Source organism: Phyllopteryx taeniolatus, chromosome 1, assembly GCF_024500385.1.
Source record: "Phyllopteryx taeniolatus isolate TA_2022b chromosome 1, UOR_Ptae_1.2, whole genome shotgun sequence".
NCBI lineage: Eukaryota > Metazoa > Chordata > Actinopteri > Syngnathiformes > Syngnathidae > Phyllopteryx > Phyllopteryx taeniolatus.
The window spans coordinates 41,919,428-41,946,722 of record NC_084502.1 but is presented as its reverse complement, the minus strand read 5'-3'; the positions used below and the strand labels follow the sequence as shown (position 1 = coordinate 41,946,722).

General features: G+C 41.8%; 1 protein-coding gene across 5 annotated transcripts; it reads right to left on the bottom strand.

The window, feature by feature from the left end:
- Positions 1-318: 318 nt before the first annotated feature.
- On the bottom strand, positions 319-27,067 carry frmd4bb (FERM domain containing 4Bb). Of its 5 annotated transcripts, none has more exons than XM_061796453.1 (24): positions 26,936-27,067; positions 16,855-16,920; positions 15,707-15,801; positions 15,504-15,596; positions 12,268-12,352; positions 11,937-11,993; positions 11,816-11,838; positions 10,627-10,710; positions 10,462-10,527; positions 10,108-10,165; positions 9,946-10,032; positions 8,173-8,249; positions 7,870-8,008; positions 7,651-7,792; positions 7,352-7,485; positions 6,723-6,839; positions 5,921-6,149; positions 5,787-5,840; positions 5,560-5,698; positions 4,746-4,913; positions 3,829-4,604; positions 2,457-2,595; positions 1,943-2,050; positions 319-1,029 (listed from the first exon to the last, which is right to left on the bottom strand). In XM_061796453.1, the coding sequence occupies exons 2-23, from the start codon at positions 16,918-16,920 to the stop codon at positions 1,945-1,947; spliced, it is 2,934 nt and encodes a 977-aa protein (XP_061652437.1). In that variant the 5' UTR covers positions 26,936-27,067; the 3' UTR covers positions 319-1,029; positions 1,943-1,944. The 5 variants fall into 5 exon arrangements, with proteins under 5 accessions (XP_061652437.1, XP_061652428.1, XP_061652445.1 ...); XM_061796444.1 differs by lacking the exon at positions 26,936-27,067 and adding an exon at positions 17,587-17,652; XM_061796461.1 differs by lacking the exons at positions 1,943-2,050; positions 26,936-27,067 and adding an exon at positions 17,587-17,652.
- Positions 27,068-27,295: the final 228 nt, after the last annotated feature.

Genomic DNA, 27,295 nt, shown 5'->3' with positions numbered 1-27,295 from the left:
TCAGTCTTTTTTCAGCCCTTCCTCGCAGGGCTTTTGGGATGACAGTTGCTTCAGGCAAATGAAAACGGCAAGATTGACAGCAGCAGGCGGACTATTTTCTCAAGTGTGATCAAGCTGCAACAGTAGCACAACATTTATGTGCTAATTCATTCCATCTTCCATTGGGCCTTTCAGACCATAATTCAAAGCAGTTTAATGCTGCAATTATTTTTCAAAAAATGCTATCGTTTCCATCGTTAATTGTAAATATCGACTTACCTAAGAAGGGAAACTGAACTAAGTGTTAAGCAACAGCAGTACATGAAGTGACGGCAGCCATTTATGAGTTGCACAATTATTTATTAATCCTTCTTCGCAGTGGAAAATATTTCATCATGACACATCACAAGATACTCAGAACTATGCACAGGCTGTACAAATGTGTGAGAAAACAAATTTGTTTTTTATGGCAGTGGTCTTGTTCTTATCAAAGTTCTTATCAAAACAGACTTTCTCCACATGCACGTTCAATCACATCACAGCACTAACTGACAAAAGACTAACTATTAACAATATTGACAATACATTCAGATTCCAGGTTTAAAGAATGGAAGGAAGGAAATTCCTCTACTTCTTGTACACGGTCTGCTCTAATGAACGATCACATTAAGTGTGACATTCACAGTCTGAATCATCCAATTAAGACTGATTTTATGGAACAGGTGATTTTTTTTTTTTAACCTGCTGTTCAGCATAAGACAGCAGCTAGTTCATGTTTATGTTAGATTCAATGCAAACAAATTGTTTCTTTTATACCTCAAGTACAAGCCAGTGGGGTTGTGCAACATTTAGAAATTTCGAGACAAAGTCTTGCCTCTACAATCCACCCGATCGAAGGCACCCTGGGTTCAGAGGTTAGTCATAGGATGGAAAGCCTGTGTTTAATTGTCATCCTTTTCATGCGCTGCTGGCCATGGCTTTTTTTGTGTTCCAAAAATGTTGTTTGGTAGTCATCACTGGATGCTCGTGTAGCTGTTGCCCAGGTAAAATCTGAAAGAAGACACCGAAATCAGTCGGCTAGTCACTAAATCAATTATTTGAGACTGATCTTGATGTATGACCCGAGGAATGAAAATAAAGAAACTCGACAGAGTGATGATAAAAGCATGGCATAATGGAGTGAAATGGTCATATTGTAGCTCTGCAACTCCATGGTGACCAAAAAAAAGCACCTTTGCAAGAAATGGTCTTAATGTGAATCTGACCAACATGAAGGTGCTACCAAGATTAGGCATCTATTTTTATTTGGACTAGATCAGCCAAATACTGAAAAGGGTTTCTCGAAGGTATAGCTGGAGAACAATGGCCCGCCAGATCAAGCTATCAGGGCTGGGTTTTTTTTCTCTTCTCTTTCTCTGTGTGTTTTATATTTAATTACAAAGTAGAGAATCAATGGTGAAATTCATACTGTATGTAGAGTATAATTGAAACGGGGATGTTTTTGAGTATCTTCCTTAGTGTGTGTCTGTCTGTACAGGTACATGGCTGTGTCAGCCCCGAGATCCCTTTTCAAACAGCCTGTGGGCGTGTGGCATGGACGAGGCCTGGCAACAAGTGACCATGCAAACATGTGGCGTGACAAGGAAAACAATTTCTATCAGTTCAGTTCAATCACGTGAAGTGTAATTCATCACAAATCATGTTTGTACGATTTATAACATCATAGTGTATTGTTATTCATGTAGCCAACCTAGTTTTCTTTCTTTTCTTTTTTCATAAAAAGTGCCATGAAATGGATACATGAATCCAAATAATGTGAACGACGAAAAGACTGCCCTGAGGAGGAAAACAAATCCACCCACAACACAAAAAGGTTGATGGTTTCTTTACATGAGCACACTGATGAAGATGGGGAAATGGACAGAAGTGGCAACACGACATAAGGCCACCTGCTTGGTCTCACCCTTAAGTGCTAGAATGGTTGTCTGATGCGTCAGCGCCAACCACCTCAACTGACTCACATTTATTAGGCTTTGTGTCAGAGCCCAATACTCTGTTTTCGGGAGAACATCTGCGCACATGAGCATTATTCATAAGTCAAAAACTGAAGAAGGGAGGAAAGAAGAGGCAAAGATTTCATTGTATTCTATGTCAAATATAGAATTAGTCAATTTTTCCTAAAAGCGATTTGTAGAGGAGCTCTCCATTCAAATGTGCGCAAAGACCCTTGAAGGAGAAGAATGATTTAAATTATTCTGTTTGGACCTAACATTGAGATACAAGGACTGAAGGGCTGGTGGTCAAAAGAAGCTGCACAGAGTATCAAGTCATTTATGTAGTAAAGACCAAAAATACATAATGCTGTATGAATTTTAAGCTCTCTTCAAGCATTTAAGGCTTTCTTACGTCGCCATTGGTTTTTCTGATGTAACATTACTCCCTCAATCGAGTGAAAAGCTCCAAAAGAAAACCCTCACCTGTTGTGTGTGGGGCTGCGATTATATGGCGAAGAAGGAACTGCGTGTTGAGAGTACTGAGGTATGTTGGGTGTGTCGTAGTCAGTCAGGCCAACTGCCAGCTGGTTGCGCCAGTTCCCTGCGCTCTCCACTGAGGACACTGCAAGTTAACCCAAAACAAGAGCACTTTTAATTGTTATATAACTTTGAAAACAGTTTGATTGCATCTTTTCTTTTTTTAAATAACTACAGTACATAGATGGAAAAGAAATTAATAGTAATACTAATAACCGTGCTAGAGATTTATTAAGAGAGAAAAGAGATTGGCTTGCAACCAGTTCAGGGTGTACCCCGCCTCCTGCCCGATGATAGCTGGGATAGGCTCCAGCGCGACCCTTGTGAGGGTAAGCGGCTCGGAAAATGGATGGATGGATGACTTCCATCAACACAACCAATCTTGAAATAGAATGTGAAGCGCTGTCACAGGTACAAATTTTGCCCCAATATCAGAGTGCAAAATAGGGCTGTCAATATTGAATAGCTTTAGAATTGATTATCAATTATTCCTTAGATGAATTGAATAATTGGATAAACATTTATTTTGCATTAAATTTAATTGGAAAAACATTATTTTCCAATTACTCTTTATTAACCAATTATTGTTGATTATTTGGTATTGTTTTATGATGAAACAAAACCAAATAACAGTTAGGTAATGTCACACAAACCATTTCAAAATTGAAAATTACTTCTACACACCTCTGAGGCTGCTTCAGGTTCAACTCCTTGTCAATAACAGGTTATTAATACTACGGCTGCAAGTAATGATTATTTTTGTAATTGATTACACTGACTGTTATTTTTTCCATAAATTGATTATGATTCAGTTACTGGTTTGATATGTAACATGTCAGAAAATAGGGGAAAAGGCTGATCATTGTTTTCCAAAGTAAAAGCAGATGTTTGTAAATGTTTTATATTCATTAAACACAAAAGATAATCAGTCTGCTTTCATGAAGGACTACAGAAATCAGAGAATATTTACTGCTGACAGACTGAAATAAGAAGATTTGGACAATTTTAAAGTGACCAATGCTCTTAGCGATTAATCAATTAAGAAAATAGTTGTTGATTAATTTGACAATCAATTAGTTGTCGATTAATTAATTGTTGCATCTCCAGTACAAAACTAAATTCGCATCTACTTTCGCTGACTATATGACAATACTGTCACTTGCCATCACAAGTTTGGTGAAAGTAATTTCTGGAAAAGCCACAATTACAATGACAATTAGGGGAGAGGTGGCGTGATACATAAATAAATGTTTACTTTAAAAAAAATGCCTTTTTGTTTCATGGACTTGATCTGCATTGACCTAGGACATCATCTGACCTGATGAGAAAGAGGTTGTCCTGCTGGAATGGCTGAATGCCGCCGGCATGGTCTGGTAGCCTAGGCTGAGCTGAGAGCCACAGTCAAAGTCATATCCCGCTCGCTCTCCTTCTCTGGGGACACGGTTCCGATGGTACCACCCTCTCAGATGTTCTGCTACCATAGCCTTCTGCATGTTCTTTGCCAAAAGTTCATTTCTGGGTCCCTCCCTGCTCCGTGGCGGCCTCACCGTCGCGTAGGGATTCTGGGAAAGGCCGTCAGCTCGGTCAGAGCCGTAATGCCTGAATCTGTCATGTCCGTGATAGCCGTTCATTTGATACGAGGGGTTGACGTTGTAGTGGCCTTCTACGTCACTCTCATACACATAGGAACCATTAGCGTAAGGCTCCATGTCTGGACACGGACAGCCGGAGACGTAGTAGGCACTGGGTGCATAGTGTGCTGAGGTCTCACAGGCGTAACTACACCCAGAATGGTGCTGCACCAGGTTGGGCATGCTCCCTGTATTTCCATACACTTCCACGTTGCGGTGGAGACGATGCATGGTGGAGTTTCGGGAATCTAAGGTGCTGTATTGGGAACTGGCAGGCCCGCAGAAGTCCAGACTGGACTGACTGGTGTAGGAAGAGCAATCCTCCAACATCTCTGTGCTGTTGCTGCGGTGGGCTGGTGACAAGGTGAAAACTGGCTTCTCTGGGTCTTCGTCCTTTCTCAACTGGGGCTGTGACTCCAAACTTCCACTGCGAGCCCTGAAGCCATGAGGCAAGCCTTCGCACCTGGAAAGACGACACAGCTTGCCACGTTACACTTATTACTTGTACTGTAATTGCTATAATTGGATATTAACAAAGGCTTTGAATGACAAATTAAATTAGCAGTACAGTGAGGGATAACGATGTCAGGAGCCAGGACCAAACCTGAGCTGGCTGCTGCTGTAGGCATTGCGGGTCATAACTGGTGTGGGAGGCATGCTGCGGGGGTCTCTGGGAGGTCTGGGGAGGGTTTTATAAGGGCTACTGTGGATGGAGGAGACCTCTCTTGGTTTGTGGTAGTAGAGGGAAGCCTCTTGGCCTTCAAAAGCTAATCTAAAAGGTTGTGACATTGAGGGTGATGATTAAAAGGAAAGGCAGGAATGATACAGCAGCTGAAATAAGTATTTAACACGTCACCATTTTTCTAACTAAATATATTTCCAAAGGTGCTGATTGACATGAAATTGCCTCCAGATGTTGGGCACAACCCAAGTAATCCATACATACAAAAAACGTAGAACAAATAAGATCAGGAATTAAGTTGTGTGTTATAATATGAAATGACACAGGGAAAAAGTATTGATTGAGATGTATGCGACTAGTTTCTCCATACAAGAGTCGTCTTGAACCTCTCATTGCAAACATTGGCTTTTGTACAAATTATTAAATAAATACGACTTGGCGTGTTCAATACTTTTTCCCTGTGTCATTTCACATTATTACACACAACTTAATTTCTGAGTTTATTTGTTCTTCTTTCTTTGTATGTATGGATTACTTGGGTTGTTCTCAACATCTGGTGAAATTTTCATGTCAATAGCACCTTTGGAAATATATTTAGTGAGAAAAATGGTGACGTGTTAAATACTTATTTCAGCCACTGTATGTGTGCAACAGAAGGAGGCCTCAAACACAACAAGCAATAAATGTCAAAAATCTGAGCTCCAAAATCAGGTCAGCAGGTTAGACCAAGCCGCACCTTTTGTTATGGTTATTTTCCCTTGGAGATGTTTGCCTCTCCACATCGTATTCTGCTCCCAGTGAGCGTAATGGGCTGAACTGTGGGGAGTCTTGCACAGACCGTGATCGTGGCCGCTGACTAGCGCTATCCGAGTCATCTGAATACAAAAATAGGACAGCACAAAATCATGATCTGAACATGGCATTCCTGCAGGATACTTCAGAAAGATGTGTTGCCAAGCTCACCGTCCTCCAACGGGAGGCTGGACAAGGAGCTACAATCTGATCGCATGATTTCATCTGGACAAAGAGAAATGTTATTGTGGAAAAAGCAGACGCACGAAAGTTGCGACAGCACCTTACTTGCACTTGCAACATACCAGCAATGATTACTGAAGCTCGCTGAGTGGGTCTTTTCCCCTTCTTGATTCGGTAATGGTTCATCTCATTCTCAATCTGCTGAAGCTTGTGCATAGCATCTAAACAGTTTCTCCTCCTTTTCTTCTTGACTGTCTTACACAGTTCTGACTCATTTGCCAGCTTTTTAGCAGCCTCCACTATCTTCTGCTGGAGGGCAAATCTGCTCTCCAGATTTCTCAGAAAAGGATCCTGCAGTAGAAGCAGCAAGAAAGTTAAAAGTACATTCATATCCCTATTTTCTGCCTTTCCATTGTAAAGTGTCCCATTCCACTTTTTTGCACGCTTTCGTTGGGGTTCTGTTAATTTATGTAGGGTTGAGCAAGACATAGTGCTGTTCTTTGATTGGCAGACAGAGAATTGTCACTTCTACAGCATATTACCACGTAATGGAGATGGAGTGGGAAGAAAACAACATTCTAAATGTTTGCTGACCCTGTGTTGTTCATTACTTATTGCAGGCAATGCTTTCATATCTTTCAGTATTCAGGTGTACATATGGAGGGTGTCGTGTTATTTTTCAACAGCTCTTAAACCAAAACACTTTTTTTTAGGTTTACCACTTCAGTTAAAGAGATAACTTTTTTTTTTAATTAGGGATAATAATTGGGATCATGCAAACAAAAAATTTGTCATTTAAACCAAATTACCACAAAGTATGTAGCTTCATTAGCAAAATTTAGGTTAAAGTTATAACTAAAAGGCCAGTAATGTTGGCCAAAGAGATTTATGTGTATGATTAAAGTGCACAAGTGAAACACAGACCTCATTGTAAGGGAAAAGGTCATCCAACTTGAAAGCAGTGCCAACTCGCCGTCTAACCTGTGGTGGTCGTTCATCTGAAGACAAGGGGTACTCCTTTGGCAGCTTGCCAGTAAGCTCCTGAGAACAACAAACACTCAAAATGAATACAACCAATCACACCGAAGTTTACTTAAACTGTTTGGGGGTGGGGGGGACCTCTGGAGACAGAAAATGCCTGGCAAAGGCCATTTATTAAAATGTGACAAATGTTCAAATGCCAAAAAAAGAAGACATTTTTACGTGGCATACTGTCTTAACGGCACCATACATACTGGACATGTAAATGGAGCTACAGTAAGCCACTGCTGAAGTGTCTGCTTCAGAATGAGACTTCCATGCACATCAAATCAACAATATCAAGTGTTTTGACCTTGGTGCCCCCCCCGCCCCCATAGTAATACTGATGGTACACTGACTTCTAATAAATAAATCGTTGTCATGATGTAACCCAATCAACTACCTTACCGGTGTATAATATTCTATGGTGTAATAATAAGCATAATCCTGCTCATTGACACAAGAACAGAAGATTAGAAGTCAAATTAAATTGACAGCCAGAGAAACGAGGACAAGTAACCACAATATCTCACCGCTTCCCTCAAACAAATCTTCTTTAGTTCCTTTGTCTTCTTGGCCAAGAGATCTTGAATCTCCTGCTCTTTTTTTCTCAGCTCAGAAAGTTTCTCTTTCTTCTGCTCCTCACTCATTTCGGAGTCTCCAGAACCTGGAAAATGTTACAAATACATATAATTTGAATAGCTGCACAGTTGTTTTATGACGACAATCTATTGATTAATATGATACTGTAGTTCATCCCTTAATTATTAAATAATTTTGCATTTATATATTTGTTTTAGGTTACTCTGGAATTGATATAAGCGCAACCAACCTGTTGATACCAGGCTCCCATTGCTGGCTGTAATCAAGTTATTTTTCAGGATTGACTCTCCAAGTTTGTTTATCTTTGCCCCTGCATGCTCAGTGAGATCCATGGCGATTTCCTCCAAGCTTTTCGAGGCCCCGAGTTTAGTCTAACGGAAGAGCGGTGTCAAAGGTTATTGGATGGATCTCTGAACCATGTGAAATGCATTGTAACTCTGACACTCACTTTGCTTTGTTTTCTGTCCAAGTAGAACTGGTGTTGGCTAATAGCCATGACCCAAATAGTTTTGATTAAAGAGTGGCTCGCATACCAAGTGTGGATGAGGAGGCCTGTCTGTCCGAAGGTCCGTTTGGTTACTGCTCTCCTGAAGCAGTAAGACATCAGTGGTGAACTGTGTGGCTCATTTCCGATTTCAGGTAGAATTGGACAATCTCTTAAGTGATGTATCAGTGATCCAAAACCAAATAAAATAAAATACAAAAAACAAAAAATCAACTTAAACGAACTTAAAATCTGATGAGGGCTCACCTGTGTGGGTCATTAACCTCCACTGCAAACTTTTTCTCCCTGAAGTACAAATTTTCCAGTTGCTTCCACTGATAAAGCTAGCAGTCACAATAGAGAAATAGCACATAGAAAGTAAACATTACTCATACTGTGTCCATGGTGTTCAAAAATAAATAAATAAAATAAAGTTGCTTCCAGATGTCATTGCTCTCGCTCAGTGGTGTCAAACATGCGGCCCGCAGGCCAGAACCGGCCCGTCAGGGGATCCAATCCGGCCCATGGGGATGGGGAACAGATTCACTGCTATTTTTCAATAAAAGGAACTTTTGTTGCTAATTTTGTCCACTTGAGGGTACACTGACAACACTTAAATGACATTGATGCACTTGTGAAGACCAAACAATGCCAAGTTTCAGGAGCATACGAATATAAAATGGTGTGCCATGTTCACACTGTGAAAATAAATTCCTCCTGTAGAAATGTTTTAAGACATTGAATATTACAACATTTCAGTCAAAAGCTTCACTTCAAAAGTGGTTGGTTTGTTGGAACTTTGTTGTTTTTTTTCATGCACTGCCACAACTTACATTTTTATGCATAAAGGATGCATAACTGAATGGTACACGCTCACTGATTCATAATACTGTTGAAATAATTTTTGGTTAAAAATTTCAAACTGCTCATATGATTTGCAACAAAAAGTAAATGGGGAAAATTATGAATAACTGTTATTTATGGATTTTTAAGGCACAAATATTGTGGTCCGGCCCACTTGATATTTAATTGGGCTAAATGTGGCCCGCAAACAAAAATAAGATTGACACCCCTGCTCTAGCTGGATCATCAAAAAGCTAGACTTGTGCATGAAGGGTCATTATAGTCTGGTGTTCCAGGACTGCAATAACGCAGGTGTTCAGAAGGGACCAAACTCCCACATTATGCAATCACACTCATCACTAAATGTTCCGTTGCTCATCCACCAGGTGCTCCAAGACACCAGCCCAATTTCAAGTCGTTTGTGACTAATTGCATGTCTAGTCGAGAGGTGGATGAGACACAAACCTCAAAAAGATGTGATCTTTTTTTAAATGTTATATAAATATATGTATATATTGGGTCACAGACAGGTGACAAAAATTTTTTGTGAAAGTATATACGCAGAGCTGCATTTAAAAGTACCTTATTGTATGCATAGAAATTCAGCAAAACAAGATTTCTTACCACTAATAATGGTCTTCAACTTCAGGTCCTATTTTGTAGTTATGAAATCCTCACTGGTTTTGCTGACAACAGAAACTGGTACTATGCCCGTGTCATGTCAGCTCCTGACTTGCCTCCTCAGGTATTCTCATGCATGTTAATACCCAAAGCCATCCCTCTTTTCCTTCTGACATCAGCAGCTCCCTCCCCTCCCCTTCCCTCCCCGTCAGACAGCCAGCAGACACTTGCACAATGTCAGAGTAAAACTGCATCATTGTGTGCAAGCCACAAGAATGCCTTGTCTTCATGTGACACATTCTAAATGACATTTCCGCTTCTTACTGGACCCTGCTGCACATGCCAAACGTCTTATTATGCACAGCATCACTCACATGGGTGACTCTATCACACTTGGTAAGTTAAAATGGCTGACATATGCATGATTTCCAGTAAAGAAACACTTTGCATCAATGATTTTTAGCAATAAAAATCTCCTGCCCTTGAGTTAATTTGAATCAACCCAATGACAGTGTTCTGTAATGTCATGTCTGCAGACAAGCCAAATTGGAGCCAGAACTGTAGAATGATTTTTACCTTTCTAGGCTTCAGCTTATCTTGTAGATCATACTGGCCAATGCCTTTATAGCTGATCCCAAGCCACCATGGCATCCCTTGTTTATCCTGGAAGGAGAATAAAAGGTGGGCATCTGTTCAGTTCCCAATCCAAAGACTGTCACTACTGACCTGAAGGCTTACCTTCACTTCATAATAGTGGACACCGTATGTGGGCAAGGATTCCACAAGTGTCAGATACCTACAATGGGGAACAAAGTGTTATTAAAACCACAGGGTGCTTTATAACGGCCACATGGGCTGTGTTCAAGGCGAGGAAGAATTCCAGCGCATTTGCTCTAGCAGGTCTGTGTGATTCACTGGGCTGAACATATTGATTGATTTCTACCAGCTGATGGGAAACGGGATTCTGGCACGACAAAGTGAAAAGGAGGCTTCAGTGGAGGTGAGAGATAAATGACCTGAAACCACTGCAATATTAATTAATGTTGAAAGTGTTTCAACAAATCCATATTTTATTTGAACTCAAACACTTACTGCACAATCGCCTGTCCTCTGGAGACTCCTCTTAGTTGTTTATAATAGTCGGTGACTCGATCCTCACTGCATTAGCATAAAGAAAGTGAATTCAAGGTTAATTCTGAATAATTTAAAAGTGTGCTGCAACATGTAATTGCAACCCACACTGGCCAATAAGCATACCAGTATGCAAGTGATGGGTGCTCCTTGAGGACTTTAGTGGGAAGAGTGGGCAGTTTCTTTAAGTCAGCTCGTGTGGCTTCATCACTAGGCGAAAAAAGAAATGGGAGATGAATGATATCAAAAGTAAAATTATTCAATTTTCCTTTGTAGCACTACCAACTAGCAACCACATTTATTTCTTCAAAACTTCAGGTCCTCTTAAACAGGAACCCATTAAATTTTGATTGGTCTAATCCAACATGATTGCAGTATAACATGAAACAAAGCGACCCTGGTAAAGTATTTTTTATTATTGTACACAAAACTTTTTGGCATACATCACAATCTAAGAATTTCACTTTCTGAACTCATTGGTTGGCTTTTTGTTAATGGTTTTGCATTAGATATTAACACCTCTCCATATGATACAATACATTACATTTCTGCACCACTTTTGTTGAACTAATACATACATATCTGACAGTGTCAATCAAGACATATGCATTATTATGCCGTAAAGGCAGACTTTTTGATACCACTCTTGTATTGGATCTCATTAGATTGTGCAAGGGGGCACGGTGGACGATTGGTTAGAGCGTCAGCCACACAGTTCTGAGGACCCAGGTTCAATCCCCGGCCCCGCCTGTGTGGAGTTTGCATGTTTTCCCCGTGCCTGCGTGGGTTTTCTCCGGGCACTCCGGTTTCCTCCCACATCCTAAAAACATGCATTAATTGGAGACTCTAAATTGCCCGTAGGTGTGAATGTGAGTGCGAACGGTTGTTTGTTTCTATGTGCCCTGCGATTGGCTGGCAACCAGTACAGGGTGTACCCCGCCTCCTGCCTGATGATGGCTGGGATAGGCTCCAGCACACCCGCGACCCTAGTGAGGAGAAGCGGCTCAGAAATTGGATGGATGGATGGATAGATTGTGCAAGTGCATCTAATTTTATGGCTATTTAGTGGACTTGAAGCTGCTCGCTGCTCTCTCCTGGCTTGTCAAGTCTCCCCTTGGTTCTATCAGCACCATGAGATTCATTAGTAGACGAGTGCAAGCTTCTCAGTGCACTATGGTAGTCCTCGCATTACATTGCTATTGATTGTTGTTGTTCTCTCTCTTGAGAAACAAGTGACCTATTGAATGTTTGCACCGTTAACTTGTCTCACTGCCAGTAAATGCTTGTCACCCATCTGATAATAACAAGCTCTTACCTTGTGTAGTCTCCTTTAGACTCCTGGTAAATGATAATAAAAAAGGAACATGTAATTAAGTTTTGACTTTAAATGATTTAACATCAAGACTTTTGCTCAAGTGACAAGTAAAGGCACCAACCTGCAAAGCATTTGCTGCCAATTTGAAGACATTCTCACTCTCAACTTCTATAATCCCCTGCGAGAGAAACAAGGATTTTAGATGAACAGAATGCAGACAGTGTTGCAGACATAAACATTTCAATATCAACCTTCATATCAGCCTGCTCTCAAAATAAAATAAACCTGTGTTGTTCTGGTTTGTTACACGCATTCCTCCTAACCGAGGGAAAACTCCCCTACGGCTGAGAAAAGGTGCTACCAGAGTTCACAGGCAAGTGACTCATCAGGAGGCTTCAGCCAAGTATTTATTTTTATAGCCTTCAATGAGAAAAAAACCCAAAAACACTTACATTGTAGACAGCAGATTTTGCATTCAGGAAGAATAACTCCACTGTTATGATGTCCTTGAGCTGTGTTATGTTTTCTACATAGAATCTATGAAAGACAAATGCACAAGTACACAATGTTTTTGACAGACCTGTCTTTCAAGCTATAGGTATTTACTGAACTGCATACAGGGCCTCTTGGCTGTACGACGGACATCCATTCCTACGGCGAAGACATCACTCCGATTTGAACATAATACGTATGTAGTCATATCATAAACCTGTGCCAACACAGTTATAATTACAGTGAATATGGGAAATTCCAGAATTGTAGGACAGTTCAGGGACCAACCTTTTGAAAAACTGACCATTTATTTTATATTATTTTGCTATGTTTTTAAGTAAAACAAGTAACACACCTGCATCATTTCATTCATTCATTCATTCATTTTCCATACTGCTTATCCTCATTAGTATCACGGGTATGCTGGAGGCTATCCCAGCCATCTTTGGGCGAGAGGCAGGGTACACCCTGAACTGGTTCCCAGCCAATCGTGGGGCACATAGAAACAAACAGCCATTCACACTCACATTCACACCTATGGGCAATTTTGAGTCTTCAATTAACCTACCATGCATGTTTTGGGGATGTGGGAGGAAACTGGAGTGCCCGACAAAAAGGCAGGCACGGGGTGAGGCCAGATTTGAACCTGGGTCCTCAGAACTGTGAGGGGGATGTGCTAACCAGTTGGAACAGAAAAACAGAAAACAATGATTTCCAAACCCTTTTCAACCTAGATTCAATTAAATACACTACAAATACAATATACGGTATTTAATTTTCAAACTGATAAACGTTATTGTGTTTTTTTTGTTTGTTTATTTGTTTTTTCTCATTTTAAATTTGATGCCTGCAACGTTCCAAAAAAACTGGGCTAGGGGGATATTTACCACTGTGTTAAACTCAATAAGTATTTGGGACCTGAGTACACTAATTGTTGAAGGTTTGGAGGTGGAATTCTTTCCCATTCTTGCCTGAAGTGCAACTTAAGTTGCTCAACAGTTCGGAGTCTCTGTTGTCGTATTTTGCACTTCACAATGTACCACACATTTTCAATAGGAGACAGGTCTGAACTGCTGGTAGGCCAGTCTTGTACTCGCAGTGTTTTACTACAAAGCCACACTGTTGTAACACATGCAGAATGTGGCTTGGCATTGTATTACTGAAATAAGCAGGGACGTCCCTGAAAAGATGTTCCTTGGATGGCAGCATATGTTGCTGCAAAACCTGTATGTACCATTCCGCATTAATGGTGCCTTCAAAGATGTGCAAGTTACCTATGCCGTGGGCTTTTTCACTTTGCGTAAGTCCATCTCAGATGAGCTTGGCCCCAAAGCTGGTGGCGTTTCTGGATGTTGGTAATATAAGCCTTTTGCTACGCATGGTAGAGTTTTAACTTGCGTTTGTAGATGTGGCGACGAAATGTGTTAACTGACAATGGTGTTCGCAAGTGTTCCTGAGCCCACGTAGCAATATCCTTTGATGCAGTGCTGCCTGAGAGCTCGAAGGTCATGGGCATTCAATGTTGGTTTTCCGCCTTGCTGTTTACGTGCAGAGATTTCTCCAGATTCCCTGAATCCTTTGAGGATATATTATGGACCGTAGATGATGAAAATCCTAAATTCCTTGCAATTGTACATTAAGAAACACTGTTCTTAAACTGTTGGACTATTTTCTAATGCAGTTTTTCACAAAGTGGTGAACCTGTCCCCATCCTTGCTTGTGAACAACTGAGCCTTTCGGAGAGGCTCCTTTTATCGTCAATCATGACACTTACCTGTTTCCAATTAACCTGTTCACCTGTGGAATGTTCCAAGCAGCTGTTTTTTGAACAGTCCTCATTTCCAAGTCTTTTGTTAGCCCTATCTCCGCTTTTTGGGAACGTGTTGCAGGCATCAAATTCAAAATGAGAGAATATTTGCAATAAAAGAACCAAAACAAAACAAAAAACCCAATAACGTTCAGACGTTTGAACGTTAAATATTGTTTGTATCTTGTGTATTCAATTGAATATAGGTTGAAAATAATTTGCAAATCATTGTAGTTTTTTTTTTTAACTTCTTACAGAAGTTCCCAACTTCATTGGAATTGGGTTTGTAGGTTCATCCATGCTCAACCATCAACTGTTCACTTTTTATGAGATATTTCATTTGTCATATCATATATTTTTCTGTTTTTGGCATAGCCCTGTTTCAGATATTATGGCATCTGCAATGTTTTTTTTTATTTAATTCTATTTTAATTTAATTTTAATATTTTTGCTGAATAAATCCTTTATAATTACATATATTTATATAACATTTAAAAAAAACCACATTATATTTTGTATCACGCTATTAACAGTAGCAAGGTTGTAAATCATCGTTACGCTAAACTTTTTGCTCAAGAGTATACATTTTAGTTCTGTTAGCTACAATGCAAACTGGTCATGAACTTAGCTGTATAATAAAACCGAGCAATACAATAAAAAAAAATTCTGATAATGTGAGTGTGTTACAGCTGAAAACATTGAGAAATATTAGAAATAGAAGCGTGGACTTATTAGGTGTTCCCATGGTTGGAGCAATTATCTTGATGATGATGATGATTTCTGCTGAGTCATGGAGCTCACTCCCCCCTCATCTTAATGGATTAAAAGGTTTTAGAAACTGGGTTGTGTGTATGTTGAGAGACACAACTTCAGAATACAACATAAAATATGTCTGTTACGAAACAAAATGATTTAACAATTACAAGGAAGACGTCAACAAATCATAACGCAAATCTATTTTAAAACTTATTTCATATTTGATATTTATGTTGGTCACCAAGAGGGAGGGACAGGAGAAAGAAAAGCCATTTTAGGGTGTGCTCAAGAACTATTTGATATTTCAAATAATATTTAGGAATCACTTTACATTTTGTCTTGGAACACCTATAATTTACGTATTATAAATACTTCTGTATTTTGTGCATGAAACAATAAAATGAAAAAAAACAATAAGTCCGGCAGTAGGTGAGCGTGGCTTCTTGTGCCACTTGACGGCCTATTCTAATTTCTTACTACACAAACTAATTCGTAACGCATACGTCGGGACCGTTGTAGAACCGAGGACTCCCTGTACTGAATTGATTTTGCACTGTATTATTTTTTCGTTCACCGTGCAGGGCCGCACCCTGCTGGAGAGCTTTAGCACTGCACGTGAAGGTTTCTTGTTACCTGACCAGGAAGTTGAGGGCAATTGAGCCATGCCTCTTGGAAAAGTCATGATCAAGAACTCTGCGGTCCATCTGCAGCCACTTACACTGACCGCTGCAAAAGCAAGTGTGCCACAGTCAACACATCTGCTGTCTTTTAAGAATCACCAGCAATAACTATTCAGTCTGCTGAAAATACTTATGTTAGGCCAACTGTTTACATACTTCTCATTAAAAAATGCAAGTCCGAAGAATTCCTTCTCTTTGAGGTTGAAATGGGAGGAGACCAGGTCGACGAGTTCGTATGACAGCAGCTTTGGCTGTGGAAGAAGATTTTTCAGATTCAGAGTGTCAGCTTGCAAACAGAACTCTGTGCACCTCATTCCCATCGAGGAGACCTGCAAGCTAAAATGAAGCGCAACAGCCCTTGTGACCTATTCATGGACTCCTCTGCTGTACTGTACAGATGTCCAGTACGTAATATTCTGTGTGGGGTGGTGTGCAGTGCCCCTTTAACACTTTGCTTACGTGTATTTGCATGTTATAAGCCTCATATCCATTCGTAATTTATATATGATAGTAGGCCGACTATAAAAGGTAAAATATCACCAAAAGTAACGGAGGCATCAACTACTTAAGAGTGGGATGGAAGTTCTTCACTAATGTGGGATTTTCTTTTGTCATTGCCTTTGTGCCAAATGTAATTAAATATCAACAATAGGATATCCAAGACCATAATATTCTATTGCAAAACAAGTTATTATAAAGTTAAGTGTCTTATCATTACTAAAAAGCAAACATGGTCCAGGTAAGTATGGTTCCACTTGTGTCACGCTTCCAATGAGCTTCAGGTGTCTTTGAGATGCCGTAAAAGCTCTAAGAATCCTTCATTTACCATCTGTATTTACAGCCCGTAACACTACCATTTATTAGTTAACGCAAATAAGCAGGAATAACCCGATAACTTGTGGTCGGCTATTGCCTTCCATAGGCTTTTCTGCCAACCGAGACATTACGCGACTATTTTGTGACAAGACGGTGAACGCTCCCATGCCTACTCCGAATCTTTGGTTACATTTACAGCAGCAACTGCTTTCACTGATTGAGTAACTCATTCATCTCATATCCTCTTCCTCACCCATAAATGACTCGAACATTTCCATTTGTCCATTTAATGCCCCGTCAATACAGTAAAAATGATTTTGGAACACCCCAACACCGTGAAATACAGTAGATGTGAGCTGCGCTGAGGATTTGTACGCAGTTGGGTGTGAATTCTCCACACGTCGCTAAATGGAGCAGCTCCTTTCAGGTTGCACAGTGAGGCTTCTCAGTTATTACACAAATATTGACCATCTCCACGTCATTCATACCTGAACCAGCAGCTCCAGCTTCCTGTCATCCAGCAGCTGAACTTGACACAGTCTGCCCTCGGTCATCTACAGGGACAAAAAGGAGGAAATTATAGCATGCTCTTCTACTTCACACCCATGGGCATTATTTTTAATAAAAGCTGGAATCTACTATATAAGATGGCAATAAGTTGAAATCGCAAAACAGCACGCTCGGACCAAAATATTTCACCTCACAGTCGACATAGTGAACTAATACCCAAGTGGTAAATGCAGTGATCCTTCTTGAAGAAATTTGAACGTCATGAATGACAATGAAGCCATTGTGTCGAAGATTTGTTGCCATAATAACCTGAGGAGGGATTTGAGGTACTTCACATTTGGACATTTCACATCAGGCTTCTTCGCACATGATTGAACAAGTATACTGTATTTCAACAAGTAAACATTTCTGCAAACTTTTCCAACTTGCACGGCTCAAACTGCCCAAAACAAATCTGATTGTGATGAAACTGCACGTTCTAAAGTCAAATATCTGGAAGTCAACAACGTTTTCCAGTTAGATCATTTTCCTAGCATTGCCCTGCTACAATAAACATCACTGTGCTGTCAGTGCATCAAATTGTCAGGTCAGATGACACATTCAGGGCAACATCCAAAATATCTTGGAAAAAGCGATTGGGTTGATCTGACAGAATAAGGCTGATCACCTCGTGTCTCGTTCTATCATAGAGAACCGAGCGACTCTCATACCTGGTAAAGCGCTCCAGGAGGAGCGCAGCTGCGGATACATTCCTGACTCATCCTTTCATTGCGCTTTTCTTGCAGGTCTCGGAGAAAGAACTGCAAAGTCTCTGCATGCAAGCTTTCTGGGTTTGCGACAGCTTAGTGGCCACTTCATATGAATTCGGCAGCTGACTTAATGAGGCCAAGACGGCTCAGACTCCTGACCCGTTGCTCAATTTAGAGTTTACTGCCCAATAGTAGTATAAGTGAATATTTTTCAGGCAAGAAAGGAAGTCTTTTAAAATGTGCACCGACGCCACACTCCTTGCAACTCTTTTGAAGGACTCTTTATTGCCATAAAGCACTTATTCAATTATAGCTTCACAATAATGTCATTGTTTGGTCTTGGGGATAATTTAATGCAAACTTATTTCACGCAGTCTCAATTAAAAGCTGTGTGCTCAATAAATCCAATTCAGTTGGAATGGATCTGCAGTTTAATCACATTGATTTATTAAATTGTGACATTACTGGTTTGTGATAGGGTTTGATAATTGTCTCTGAACCTCGCATGCAATACTCCTATCTGGCCGCTAGATGATAAAGTCAACTGTATTCTACTTGCTTTTGTGAAGAAAATAGCCTCTTAAAACTTGGTCTTAAGTAGTTGGAGAATAAAAGCATGACTTATACTCGTGCAATGTGTACAAAAAGAAAAAAGAGCAAGACAGAGCACAGTTATGGCACGACCCAGACTCACTCTGCAGCCTATCAGGGGCAGCATAAAGGCGAGATGCCCTATCAACCTAGTTGAAGTACAAAGGTTCTGCAGGCTGGGGTTTAAAACTGAGCAATAGACAATACATAAACAATTGGGAATAATGGTTATCTTCATTTAAGACTTTGCCCAGTACCGATGGACACACTGTAGACAACAACCCATTCAGCCTCAACAAAAGCTTGCAAAGCCTCTAGAGTTTAAGACAAGGGTTCAACCTTCATGTAAAGAAAAGAACTGTCAGTCTTTGTTGCTTTTTTTTTTTGTTATCTCTACAGACATGCACGAAGGACCTTTTCTGTGCTGGTTACTTGTTTAGTTGGCATATTATATGTGTGTTACCTTATGGTAAAGCATACCTGTAAACCTCACAGCACTCAAAAAAAAAAAACTGCCCGTGTGACAATTATGGTGGCTAAAGATAAAGTTGAATAAAGATTAAGCAGGAAAGTTTAACCTGTCATTATTCAGGCTTGTCCAGACAGCAGCAACTCTCATCTCTCTTTCCCTTTTCATGCAATATTGATGAAAGCTGGCATTACACAAAAAGTGCTTGTTTTCTACGGCACGGTGGTCGACTGGTTAGAGCATCATCCTCACAGTTCTGAGGAACCGGGTTCAATCCCCGGCCCTGCCTGTGTGGAGTTTGCATGTTCTCCCCGTGCCTGCGTGGGTTTTCACCGGGCACTCCGGTTTCCGGCGGCACGGTGGCCGACTGGTTAGAGCGTCAGCCTCACAGTTCTGAGGACCTGGGTTCAATCCCCGGCCCCGCCTGTGTGGAGTTTGCATGTTCTCCCCGTGCCTGCGTGGGTTTTCTCCGGGCACTCCGGTTTCCTCCCACATCCCAAAAAACATGCATGAATTGGAGACTCTAAATTGCCCGTAGGCATGACTGTGAGTGCGAATGGTTGTTTGTTCCTATGTGCCCTGCGATTGGCTGCCAATCAGTTCAGGGTGTACCCCGCCTCCTGCCCGATGACAGCTGGGATAGGCTCCAGCACGCCCGCGACCCTAGTGAGGAGAAGCGGCTCAGAAAATGGATGGATGGATGTATGCTTGTTTTCTTGAAGACACCCAATTAGAGATGAATAAATACTCCCACAGTCAGCTGCACTCAAAAAAAATAAAACAAAATAACTAGGTGGGTGTGTTTGATCTGAGAACTGGAAATTTGCTTGAATTATATTCATTAATCATGTTTTTTTTTTTCAAGAAATGATTTGTTTTTGTGAGCTGAACATGGTTTCAAGAAAATTCTGGTGAATTAGTTTTATTTTTCAGTCCGATGAGATTGAGGTTCGTTAATCCTGTGATTTTAAATATGCTCACCTGCGCTTGCTCACAGCTCCGACTTGATGCAAATTCAGAGGAGGGAGCAGGGACTCTTCACAGACTTGAAATCTTTTCGTCTGTTATTGTTATATGTAGTGTATTATATGTATGTATTGATATTTGAGGATTATAACTTTCTGAAAAACTGGTCAAATTTAGTTGGAGTCCTTCATGTTTTACATGGATTTTCTTTTTTTGTGGAGTTCACATGGCTGACTGGTTAGTATGGTTGCTTCACACTTCAGAGGTTATAGGTTTGAATCCCTGCTCTGGCCTTCCTGTGTGGAGTTTGCCTCTTTTTGAATTTTGTTTTACTAACAAGTTTCATCAATGTAAATTAAATGTGATTAAATTTGATGAGAAAAAATAAGAACAAACAATACTAAAATTATAGCTTTTTTCCAAATAACATTGAATTTACTAAGCTAAGGGTATTAAGATAAAATCCTGTTCATCTAATGATTTTTTTTTTTAGGGTAGCACAAAGGCAGCAAGACAATAAAATAAGAACCTGTATTTAAAGCAACAGTAAGAAACTTTCTCTCCAACAGTTGAAAGAGTGCACCTGCTGTGGTTAATTGAATTCTCTAAATTGTCCATAGATGGTTGTCTGTCCATATGTGCCCTGCAACTGACTAGTGACCAGTCCAGGGTGTACCCCGCCTCTCACCCAAAGTCAGCCATGGATAGGCTCCAGCTCTACCATGTCCCTAATGACGACAAGCACGATAGAAAATGGATGGATGGATGGATGTTACTTGAGGTAGCCACAGTCTAACACGTTGATAAAGCTTGGTAGCTCATGTAACGGACCTTTGACACCTGACACTGACACACTTTTCTACACAGTTAATGATGAATGAATCTGAAGTATTTTGGATTACCCCCCTGATCAGATATACCTACATGGCTCATATTGTCAGCAGTTAATAGCTAAGTATCAAACATCAACTCATGTTGAAAACCTGTGATATCCAGGTAAGCGATGTGAAGCTCGAGATGATGTCATGCAATAATTGGGAGCAGAGTCAGAGCAGAGAGATTCATGCCAATGAGGTCATCATGCTGTCTAACTTCTTCTTCCTGACCTGAAAAGGACGTACTGAGAGATGGAAGGACATTCAGCTATATTTTCCTTGTGTTTGTCCTACTAATATAGTACAATACTGTACAGTATTTTACCAATAGTGACTGTAACGGTCAAACTTGCTTCCGTTAACAAAAGCACACAATAAGGCAGACATCAGGATGACATTTACATGCCAATTGTGCTGTGCCTAAATGATTCAGTCTTGAATTACAAACTAAACTAATAAAAGCCGATGTCATATCCACCCTCAAGGTATTGTTGCACCTCTTGCTCACTTCACGTTGAGACTAAATATTTGAACACAAAGACCCAGAGGCTTCATAGTTTCTCAGCCTCTGTTATCTACTGTATACCACCAACACCCACTTGAACCAAAATAGAGCACTAGAACCAGATCTCAGCCACATCTTTACCTGAAAAAGGGCAATAAATTACATTATTAGATTGTTATTTCTTTATATGTACTCTACTACTTTGTAATTTTGATTGTAGAAAATGACCTCAGATGTAAGTGGTCATAAAAACGACAAGATGGTGGTTGTTAAAATCTGCACATGGATCTTATTCAAATGTACATTTTGTATTACATGTGATTTTAGAGGCAGCACCATGGTATAGTGGTTGGCACGTCTTATTCACAGCTCTGAGGTTCGGGTTTCCATTAGAAAAGTTATGACCTTCCTTCCCAGCAAGTCAAATGAAGGAAAGGGGTATCGAAACTGGATGGATGTATGGAATTTTGGCCTGAGTTGGCTGCTTATAGTAGTTGTTGATGCACTGCACTGTGTCCCTCTATAATAAAATGTGCGTGTTGGCGTGTGCCTTTGTACCCCAAGAGGAGCATTGTATTTCCACAAATCCAGTTGTTAGGCAGGCGGCACGGTGGCCGACTGGTTAGAGCGTCAGCCTCACAGTTCTGAGGTGCGGGGTTCAATCCCCGTCCCCGCCTGTGTGGAGTTTGCATGTTCTCCCCGTGCCTGCGTGGGTTTTCTCCGGGCACTCCGGTTTCCTCCCACATCCCAAAAACATGCATTAATTGGAGACTCTAAATTGCCCATAGGCATGACTGTGAGTGCGAATGGGTGTTTGTTTCTATGTGCCCTGCGATTGGCTGGCAACCAGTTCAGGGTGTACCCCGCCTCCTGCCCGATGACAGCTGGGATAGGCTCCAGCATGCCCGCGACCCTAGTGAGGAGAAGCGGCTCAGAAAATGGATGGATGGATGGACAGTTGTTAGGCTGTTCATGACAGCACTCGTGCTGTAATAGTGCAGTTGGCTCAAAATGCTGCCTCCAAAAACGGGCTGAAAGCATCATTGAAGACATGCAGCAGCGACTCCTTGCCATGCATCTCAAGCAGAATGATAGTCATGGCAGTACTAATGTCAGAGGCCCAGGCACACTACGGCAGTGACTTTTCGCAGAGCCTGCAGCTGAGTGGAAATCATTGCAAGATAATAATGTGACATCACCTTCATCACAAGTCATCCTTTTTTTGTATCGATTATCAGAAGAGCTCGCTCAAATGGTAATCATCAATTCCCCTATTCCCTAAAGGCTGTTACCATATGTATCTTCCCCACATAAGAGGGAGGCTAAACCTTCAGTTCGGAATGTCTTTGTTACAGTCTTAAAGGTTCAAGGTTCAAGGTGCTTTTATTGTCAATTCTTCCATATGCGTAACACATACAGAGGATTGAAATGACGGGACTCAAGGGCCCGCGGTGCTACGAAAGACACTACAAATAATAACATCAATATCTTCTTCTTCTTCTTTTCCTTTCGGCTTGTCCCGTTAGGGGTCGCCACAGCGTGTCATCCTTTTCCATGAGAGCCTATCTCCTGCATCCTCCTCTCGAACACCAACTGCCATCATGTCTTCCCTCACGACATCCATCAACCTTCTCTTTGGTCTTCCTCTCGCTCTCTTGCCTGGCAGCTCCATCCTCATCATCCTTCTACCAATATACTCACTCTCTCTCCTCTGGACGTGTCCAAACCATTGAAGTCTGCTCTCTCTAACTTTGTCTCCAAAACATCGAACCTTGGCTGTCCCTCTGATGAGCTCATTTCTAATTTTATCCAACCTGGTCACTCCGAGAGCGAACCTCAACATCTTCATTTCCGCCACCTCCAGCTCTGCTTCCTGTTTTCTCTTCAGTGCCACTGTCTCTAATCCGTACATCATGGCTGGCCTCACCACTGTTTTATAAACTTTGCCCTTCATCCTAGCAGAGACTCTTCTGTCACATAGCACACCTGACACCTTCCTCCACCCGTTCCAACCTGCTTGGACCCGTTTCTTCACTTCCTGACCACACTCACCATTGCTCTGGACGGTTGACCCCAAGTATTTAAAGTCCTCTACCCTTGCCATCTCTTCTCCCTGTAGCCTCATTCTTCCCCCACCACCCCTCTCATTCATGCACATATATTCTGTTTTACTTCGGCTAATCTTCATTCCTCTTCTTTCCAGTGCATGCCTCCATCTTTCTAACTGTTCCTCCAGCTGCTCCCTGCTTTCACTGCAGATCACAATGTCATCTGCAAACATCATGGTCCACGGGGATTCCAGTCTAACCTCATCTGTCAGCCTATCCATCACCACTGCAAAAAGGAAGGGGCTCAGGGCTGATCCCTGATGCAGTCCCACGTCCACCTTAAATTCTTCTGTCACACCGACAGCACACCTCACCGCTGTTCTGCTGCCCTCATACATGTCCTGTATTATTCTAACATACTTCTCTGCCACTCCAGACTTCCGCATGCAGTACCACAGTTCCTCTCTGGGTACTCTGTCATAGGCTTTCTCGAGATCTACAAAGACACAATGTAGCTCCTTCTGACCTTCTCTGTACTTTTCCATCAACATCCTCAAGGCAAATAATGCATCTGTGGTACTCTTTCTAGGCATGAAACCATACTGTTGCTCGCAAATACTCACTTCTGTCCTGAGTCTAGCCTCCACTACTCTTTCCCATAACTTCATTGTGTGGCTCATCAACTTTATTCCTCTATAGTTGCCACAGCTCTGCACATCACCTTTGTTCTTAAAAATGGGCACCAGTACACTTTTCCTCCATTCCTCAGGCATCTTCTCACGCACTAGAATTCTATTGAACAAGCTGGTCAAAAACTCCACAGCCACCTCTCCTAGATGCTTCCATACCTCCACAGGAATGTCATCAGGACCAACTGCCTTTCCATTTTTCATTCTCTTTAATGCCTTTCTAACTTCCCCCTTACTAATCATTGCCACTTCCTGGTCCACCACACTTGCCTCTTCTACTCTCCCTTCTCTATCATTTTCCTCATTCATCAACTCCTCGAAGTATTCTTTCCATCTACCTAGCACACTGCTGGCACCAGTCAACATATTTCCATCTCTATCCTTAATCACCCTAACCTCCTGCACATCCTTCCCATCTCTATCCCTCTGTCTGGCCAGCCTGTATAGATCCTTTTCTCCTTCTTTAGTGTCCAACCTGCCATACATGTCATCATATGCCTCTTGTTTTGCCTTTGCCACCTCTACCTTTGCCCTGTGTCGCATCTCAATGTATTCCTTTCGCCTCTCCTCGGTCCTCTCAGTGTCCCACTTCTTCTTAGCTAACCGTTTTCCTTGTATGATTTCCTGTACTGTGAGGTTCCACCACCAAGTCTCCTTCTCTCCTTTCCTGCCAGAAGATACACCAAGTACTCTCCTGCCTGCTTCTCTGATCACCTTGGCTGCAGTGGTCCAGTCTTCTGGAAGCTCTTCCCGTCCACCGAGAGCCTGTATCACCTCTTCCCGAAAAGCTGCACAACACTCGTCCTGTCTCAGCTTCCACCACATGGTTCTCTTCTCTGCCTTTGTCTTCCTAATTTTCCTCCCCACCACCAGAGTCATCTTACACACCACCATCCTATGCTGTCTAGCCACACTCTCCCCTACCACTACCTTACAGTTGGTAACCTCCTTCAGATTACATCGTCTGCACAAGATGTAATCCACCTGTGTGCTTCTACCTCCGCTCTTGTAGGTCACCCTATGTTCGTGCCTCTTCTGGAAAAAAGTGTTCACTACAGCCATTTGCATCCTTGTTGCAAAGTCTACCACCATCTGTCCCTCCAAGTTCCTTTCCTGGATACCGTACTTACCCATCACTTCTTCATCACCCTTATTACCTTCACCAACATGTCCATTACAATCTGCACCAATTACGACTCTCTCTCTGTCTGGGATGCTCAGAACTACATCATCTAGCTCCTTCCAGAATTTCTCTTTCACCTCTAGGTCACATCCTACCTGTGGGGCATAGCCACTAATCACATTACACATAACACCCTCAATTTCAAATTTCAGCCTCATCACTCGATCTGATACTCTTTTCACCTCCAAGACATTCTTAGCCAACTCTTCTTTTAAAATAACCCCGACTCCATTTCTCTTCCCATCTACACCATGGTAAAATAATTTAAACCCTGCCCCTAAACTTCTAGCCTTACTGCCTTTCCACCTGGTCTCCTGGACACACAATATATCAACCTTTCTCCTAATCATCATGTCAACCAACTCCCGAGATTTTCCTGTCATAGTCCCAACATTCAAAGTCCCCACATTCAGTTCTAGGCTCTTGTGTTTTCCTCTTCTCTTTCTGCCGAAGAACCCGCTTTCCACCTCTTCTTCTTCTTCTTCTTTGACTTTGACTTCGACCCACAGTAGCTGGATTTCCAACAGCGCCCTGCAGGTTGACGGCGCCGGTGGCGGACGTTGTTAACCCGGGCCACGACCGATCCGGTATGGAATTCTTTGGATGAACGCTCATATTTGTTTGGCAAGGTTTTAAGCCGGATGCCCTTCCTGACGCAACCCTCTGCATTTATCCGGGCTTGGGACCGGCCTACAGTTTGCACTGACTTGTGCCCCCCATAGGGCTGCATTCCAAATAATAACATCAATATAAAAAGCTAAATAAAACTATGGTATATACAGTATAAAAAGTATTAATTGAATGTGTAAATATCAAAGATCAGGTGGCGTGTGTAACATAGTCAAAGTCAGAGAACCAAGGCAAATAAGACATTTATAAATTAGATGACAAAACCCCAATGCTGCTAAAGTGGCTGTCAAGTCAAGGCTATTTTTGGAAAAATTCACAGCACTATGATTCTGAAATGGAGGGTTGCCAATGTTTTCAAGCAGCCGATACATATTCACAATAGCATCCTTGCCTTTGCAGGCCTCGCACACTGACCAACAAAGATTTGCATTGATGGTGACGTCCAATAAACTGCATTGTTTTACCATCCACTGAGTAGTTTTGGGGTATTTACAGATGTTAGGCATGTGACAAATGCCCCCAGAAGTCCACTGTGCTGATAAATGACGCAGGACATCCACTGCAACAAATAGGAAGCGCGACAAAGTTGGACATGTGTCCAGGAGACACAACCCAAATACTTCCTGTTTATGATCCCTTTAAATTCACTCAGACATGGGGCTTTTCCTGAGATAACATCACTGGGTGAATGTCTAACTTGCACTTGCCTACTTTTTTTAACCAGCAAAAAAATAATAATAATAATATTAAAATAAAATACTCCATTAGCCTCAGTCTTGTCCATGTAAATCCTCGTCAGAAAAAAACTCACTTTCATATCACATATACGATGCACAATTTCACATTTTCTAAATTAAATCAGGCGTACAACACACCGTAGTTAAATAATGAGCTTTACAAAGTGAACCCTGTCAAACTGATGATTCATCCACCATTTTTAATAATCGCCAAGTCACACTGCCAATATGACTGCATTAAATACAGTAAAATACATTAAAATCAGTTCAATGGAACAGTTGTATTGCTTTAACATCCTAATAGAATGTGCTTTATCCACCTCCGTCGGCGCCAGATTGTGGGGACTGGCCCACCTCAGGGCCATTGAGAGAACAATGAATGTGTGCGTGAAAGTCTATGGGTGGTTTCCACCTGTACTCCTGTCTCCAAACACATATGTCAAATAAACGCACTCTTCCTCTTTTTCCCCTCTGAGAGAAACACGCGTGTCTCAGGTGGGAGGGTAGGGGGTGGGGGGCAAACCCACGTCCCTTGCCGGGGTGTCTACTTTTTGTCTCCTCGAAGCCCGGTGCAGAGGCGGCGTGTATCAGCTCCATCTCAACGTGTATCTTCTTACCTTTGCGTTGAGGTGTCCTTAAGAGTAGAAAATGTCGAGCCTCGCCCGCATGCCGGTCCCTCCCGATCAGCCGTCTCGCCGGTTGCGCTCGCCGCGGAAGGGAGTCGCCCCACAGCCGCCCCCCATGCTCATCCCCCCGGTGTGTTGCTGTTGCTGTTGCTGTTGCTGCTGCTGCTGCTGCTGCTGCTGTCCGTAGCGAGGCACACGCACCACGCCTTCAACCGCCGGCTATTATGTGAACAAGCTTAGCACCCACCTCCCTCCCTCTCTCGCTCCCCTCCTCATCCAGCAGCTGCCGGCCGGCCAGCTTCCCACTGAATGGCCTCAAATGTGGCGGCCTATAGGATGCGTGTGCTGACG